The sequence below is a fragment of the Sander lucioperca genome, chromosome 13, assembly GCF_008315115.2.
Source record: "Sander lucioperca isolate FBNREF2018 chromosome 13, SLUC_FBN_1.2, whole genome shotgun sequence".
Classification (NCBI taxonomy): domain Eukaryota; kingdom Metazoa; phylum Chordata; class Actinopteri; order Perciformes; family Percidae; genus Sander; species Sander lucioperca.
This window is the reverse complement of record NC_050185.1, coordinates 90,389-96,559: the sequence shown is the minus strand read 5'-3', so window position 1 is coordinate 96,559 and position 6,171 is coordinate 90,389. Positions and strand designations below refer to the sequence as shown.

At 37.3% G+C, this 6,171-nt stretch overlaps 1 protein-coding gene across 1 annotated transcript; it reads left to right on the top strand.

The window, feature by feature from the left end:
- Positions 1 to 20: 20 nt before the first annotated feature.
- Positions 21 to 2,493, top strand: LOC116063154 (cingulin-like). Its single transcript, XM_035991060.1, has 3 exons — positions 21 to 138; positions 182 to 1,453; positions 1,958 to 2,493. The coding sequence occupies exons 1-2, from the start codon at positions 21 to 23 to the stop codon at positions 1,444 to 1,446; spliced, it is 1,383 nt and encodes a 460-aa protein (XP_035846953.1). The 3' UTR covers positions 1,447 to 1,453; positions 1,958 to 2,493.
- Positions 2,494 to 6,171: the final 3,678 nt, after the last annotated feature.

Here is a 6,171-nt window from a genome sequence, read left to right as displayed (position 1 = left end):
ATGAACAAAGAGAAACTGGAATGGAGCTGATGAGGTGTGACATCCTGAAACAAAGTGACATATTAGAACAAGTGATACAAGATCTAAAAGAGGAAAAAGACAAACTGGAAATCACAAAGACTGAGCTACAACAGAAGAAGAACATGCAGACAGTCAGTTTGATGAGATCAACAGAGAGAGCAAGAACATGCTGACAGTCAATTTGATGAGATAAACCAAGAAAAACAACAATTGTATCAAATAAAGACAACTACTGAAAGTGAGATAGAAAGGTTTTTAAATGAAAATAAGAGGATGGGAGTAGAACTGTCTGAGCTGAAAATTACAAAGGTCCGGCTCACCAGGTTAATGAACTTCATGGTAAGTCTCAGAGCAAAACTCAAAGAGTTGAATCAAAGGATACATGAGGACTTTACAAAGAATATGGACAGATTTGGACAGAAATATAAAGATATGCTCCAATCGAACTCAATATTGCAACACAGGTGTAATGAACTTGATAAACAGACAAATAAGATCACTGGTTATTATAACCTGATGCAAAAAGATAAGAAACATATGGTGACAATAATGTTTGACAAAGCGGTACAAAGTGAGGTTGTAAAGGAATGGCTTCAGGAGCAAGATGTTGATGAACAGTATTTGAATAAACCTAAAGAGTTTGAATGTAAGATGGGTGTTTTCCAGTCAGATGCTATGATCCAGACTGAAGAATGTGAACATCAGTGGAAGTTAGAGGGAGATAAACATGATCTTGCAAGAAAAGCTAAATACTTGAAAACTAAGAGGGAAGGTCTGCTGCTGATGGTGGCAGAAGATGAAGGGAAAAATAAACAGAAGATGTTCAAGTCGGCTCCAGAGCCAGATGATTTTACAGACGAGAAAATGTCAAGAAGAGATTGTTTGCGAAAGATCTGGAAGGATACAAAAATGGAGCGGAAGGAGATCAATCAGATGAAGTGCGTGAGCCATGAGATGAAAAACAACCTAGAGAAAAGACTAAATGTGATCAATCAGTTTGTTAAGAGAACATGGTTACAGAAAGAAAAGGAACTACTGGAGAATAAGCTGAAACAAGGACTAAGTAAGGACATGACATCCCAAATTGACCGTGAGAGAGACAGCACAACACTGGATAAAAAATACAGAGAGATCCAACAACTTCAAGTTCAGATGATCAGTGAGAAAGAAAAACTGTGTAGAACACTGACAAGTATCGATAAAGCTAATCAAAAATTCAAGGTCGATATAACCACAAGGGATGGAACAATGCAAGTAAAACAACAGACTTCTGCTAAAACGTATCAAGAGAAGATGAAGGTAGAAGAAACTGATGCAGCTCCAGAGACAACCAGCGGACTCCTTTGTCAGCTCCGGAATTATTGCTATCGATGCTGCTGCCCTTGCTGTCCCTGCTGCAAGCAAGTCTGCCAGGAGGAGAACTGAGAGACAGGTCTATGTCACTGTCATTACAAATATGAATGTTCCTGGCATACAAATACAATACAGTATTTCTACTTTTCTTAAACAAGTATTTGTCTTAATCACTTGTAATCCAAAGATAACAACTTATTTTATTTTTTTAGTTTAGCAAGTATTTATTTCATTGTCTGCAAATGGTTTCTTTCTGGAAGTCCAGATAGCTGAAAAATTGAAATTTACCAGCCAGATGTTTTCTTATATAGTAGAGTTGCTTATGTGAATTCAAACTAGTCTTTTGACACTTTGTTAAACCATGATGAGCACTAACAAAAAGTAATACAGTAACTCAAAATGTCAAGGTATTTCTGCAGATCAGTGCAAAAAGCTTGTGTGTCTTGAAAGTGCCTTGCCTTTACTGGGTATTGTACCATGTTTGTTTGCATATGTCATATATTTCAATCAGGAGAGACAAGTATATGAAGTAATGATGAATGTTTATTATAACGGATGATATGTGATAATAATGTCTTGGCAGAAAGTCGCAGAAAGATTCTACAGGAACAATTGTAATCGAGGGGCGTCGGCCCTGAGCAGCAGCGAGATAAATCCCCCCATGGAGTCCAGACACTGGTGGAGGTTGTGGCTGATGATTCTGATGAGGCTGATTGGCTGAAGAGGCTGATGGAGCTGATGAATCTGTTAAGACTGGCGATGATGTGGAAGAGTGCTGTGACAGCTGCCAATAACAGAGAGAACATATTGAAATAATTGAACAGCCGTGAACACACCACGCTCATAATAGCAGCATAAACATACTAAAGGCATCGAGAGAATCATATTTAAACAGAGGCAGCAGCAGTATCATAGGCTAACAATGTAGGTGTGTCGTGAGTAAGCATGCATGGGAGGAGTGCATGAAAGGGGTGAATGACAGGATGCACAAAAGATAAAACCTTCAGACCTAAACATGCCTGACTGAAATTATGCTATAGCTTCAAGCTTCATTTATTGGTTAACAAAATAAGATTTGATAGTTTACTTAAACAACTTTAAGAGTGAGTGCATTATTTGCTTCTTTTTTTTTAAACAACTTACAAAAAATACATTTCACAACATGAACATATCCCCCCTTTTGTCTTCACCACCCACCCAAACAAAAATCAAGAAAAGATGACACAGTAACGACAATATGCTATATACAACAAAATAATAACAAAAAAAACAATAAACTATTAAGCAAATAAACATGTATAAATGACAAAACCATAAACCATCAAACATGTTTCTCCCCTATTACAAAGCTTCTTAGGAGTCCTCCAGAAAGCCCAGGTACTTTCCCCATTTTCTAGTGCAGACATCCAATCCTCAGTCCTCCTAAAAAAAAATCTGTCTGGCTATTATTGTCTGGCATCACTAGTTTGGACCCAGCTTCTTATGTGCTTATCCATCCCGTTTAGCATTGACAAATAATCTTGGGCTAAATGGAACCTGGGTCCCTGCAATCCAACATAGGCTTTGGATTTCGCCAAATACTTGATGAAGTATTTAGATATGGATCCAATTCAAACAGCTGGGCCACTTTAGTCCGCACAACTTTTAAGAGTTGGATGTGTTTTTGCCTCACCATACAGTTTGACATACAGGCTTTGTAACGGCGATAATGGGGCAAGAACAGATTGCTCAATACAATACCAGGGTGGGGCTCTCCCAGGATGAAGTGACCAGTGGGCCACATGCCTTAAGTTAAAAGCATAGTAGTAATACAACATTTTTGGTAGACCCAAACCTCCTCTATCACTCGGTCTTTGTAATTCATTAAAATGTAGCGGGTTTTTTACCATTGCATATAAATTACTTTCTTGTCCTGTCAAACCATTTAAAATATGACAGAGGAACATCCAGAGGAAGAGATTGAATAAGAGAATTCAGCTTGAGAACACAAACCATTTTTATAACATTGACCTCTATTGAGAGATTGAGAGTCTCCCACCTATTAACATCACAAGAGATTTTATTCAATAATGGATCCAAATTAATTAACAAGGTCTTTGAACTGGGGAGGGAATAAGATACCCAGATATACGATACCTTGCTTGGGCCACTGAAATGCACCTGATTGTAAGGCTGTTACGGGGCATTGAGCTGTTAAAGGCAACACTTCTGACTTGGACCAATTTACCCTATAACCTGAACATTCTTAAAGAAAGAGTCAATGATCCTGAGTAGCTAGGGTATTGATCTACTGGATTCAGACACAAAAAGTGTATCATCAGCATACAACACAAGTTTGTGCCCTACCGTAACACCTGGGAAGTTAGTCTCCCCCCTTATGGCTGCTGCCAAGGGCTCTATGACTAACATATTGCAATTTTAAACATAATGTATTAAACTTAAGAATGAATTTTCACTTAATTACAGAAAATATTTCTTAGTTATTTATAGAACTGACCTTGCCAAGTTAACAATATTTTGTTTTGTTGTTGTTGTTGTTGTTGTTGCTGGTTACTTTTTCTATTCATTGGTTTACCTTGTTATGTTATAATTATCTAAAAAAAACAACTAAATAAGGCCTTTATTATTTATTTTAAAAATGAATGTGTTGATGTGTTAAATAAATTATTTATTTGAACAAACCTTTCTTTGTCAAATAAAACTGTCCATATTAAAACATTTTTCTGTTAGGCGTATTTATTTACTTGTATTAAAAGCTGCTTGTTATTAACATTAACATGACTTATAACACATGACATAACAGTAGTAGACTGATACTACCATTGTAATCCATGTATTTACTAAGTTCAAACAAAGGAACTAGAACCATTCAAATGTAATCCTAAAACTAGATATGATAGGATGAGATTATACAATGTTTTATTTAATGAATCTGTTGTTTACCTTGCAGGTTTGTGTCCTGACAAAGAGTATGACAGAATGGCTTTATTATTGCATGTCTGAAGTATAGTCTGGTGAACTAGCATGGTGAGACCTTAGCATGGACTTTAGAGGTCCAGAAATTATGAGTAACACTTCAATCTTGTTGTTGTTATCTTCATTATAAGTAATAACTGCTGAAGAATGCCATTTTATTTAGAATTTTACACTTGAAATCACTCTTAATTTTCCAGCTACAGCCCTGTTTCCCATATACATCAAAACCTGACATATGTTTGTAATCATAAGTTCGTAATCATAAGTTCCTTCTTTTAAATGTACAATATGTAATTTTCTGCGGCTAGGGGTCTCTCAATCAAAAAAATGGATGTATACACACCATTCCCAATTAAAATGTATCAGTTCATGGACGAGTTTATCCATCCAAGTTTTATTCACATTACGTTTAGTAATGTTAATTCATGTCATTCTAATTAAATAGCTGCAGTTTCCCACATAATTATGTTTTTTGTTTTTTGATTTGATTTGTATTACTAACTGACTAGTTAGCAAGCAAGCAAGCTAACACTAGCTAGCAGCTAAAACCACAATATCACAATATATTTCACGTCAGTGTCACCTTTTGGAAGTTTTCAGCACCAGGGGGAAAGGGATTAGTTGTAACATTACTCAACGACGATCAGAGGTTTAACGTTACTTCGTGGGTGTGGGTGGGGATGGCTGGCAGAATCTCTGGGGTGGCAGAGACGTCCGATGGCCATTGTTGTGCAGAAAATCTCCCAGCTGCCCGGAATGATCTCTCCCTTCACTTTTTTGTAATCTTAACTAACGTTAGTTGTTTTGGTGCTTAAACTTTGCTATCGTCGCCTCAGGACAGTCACCTTTTGTTGTCTAAATTTAACTGTAGAGGCAGCTAAACACGAAGGGGGAGAGATTTTTGGCATGAACACCGGTAACGTTAGGAGACGTAAGGATGGCCGCTGTTCCGACTCAGGTGCCTGGGGTCTGATATGGTCTGTTTCCCGACGGATTATTAAACTGCTGTTAGCGTCGTTAGCACCTGCCGCTGGAGTTTGTGCTGGCCAGGGTCCGATTTCTGTAATGATAGTTGCTGGCTGCTAGCTGGCTGGGGGCTAATGTTAACTATGTGTCCCAAAGCTTTTGTCATCCCGCCAGGCAGACAGATAGGTGTGCTACCTAAATTAGCATTATATTAGTCGTCTACCTATACAATGTTACATAGCGAACTTAATCGTGGGTTAGCCCAGTGCTGTTGACCGTGGTCAAAACAATCATACTAAAATGTACTTTATGAGCATGTTGAACAATGTTGTAACCTTATAATGTTACCTACCAAGCTTAAGCATTAGCTACTTGTTAGTCTATATTCACGACGTTCGACTTCCGGGATTGCTCCGGTGCCAAATTTTAAACTGCGGTCGATTTGAGTGTACAGTATGACATTTTTGATAAATAATCATTAGTAACAGGAATTTATGGATATAATAACTACATGGGTAAAGGCAAACATAGAAAAGATAGAACAGTATGGTAACAGTCTGAGTCAAAGCCCAAGTCAAGACTAACAAGACTCCCAAGTCCTAAACTTTGCGTTTAAGTAATAAAAAAAAATGTAATTAATTAAACTTATACAAATCATGAATGCCTTTTCAATTATGTATTTATTTTTTAAAACAGGTTTTACCAAGTGCTACTTAACACTGACACTGCACTTTCATAATGTGTCTTATGTTTTAATGTTTTATTAGTACGAGTTAGGGAGGGAACCCACTGAACCCACAACACTTGACGTTAATGGCCGACATGGCACCTCTGTTAATTAAATGATTTAGCCTC

Excerpts from the sequence above, each read along its gene's own strand:
- LOC116063154 (XM_035991060.1), top strand. The coding sequence starts at position 21 with ATGGAGCTGATGAGGTGTGACATCCTGAAACAAAGTGACATATTAGAA. Across the intron at positions 139-181 it reads GACTGAGCTACAACAGAAGA|AAGAACATGCTGACAGTCAA; the intron begins AGAACATGCAGA and ends AACAGAGAGAGC.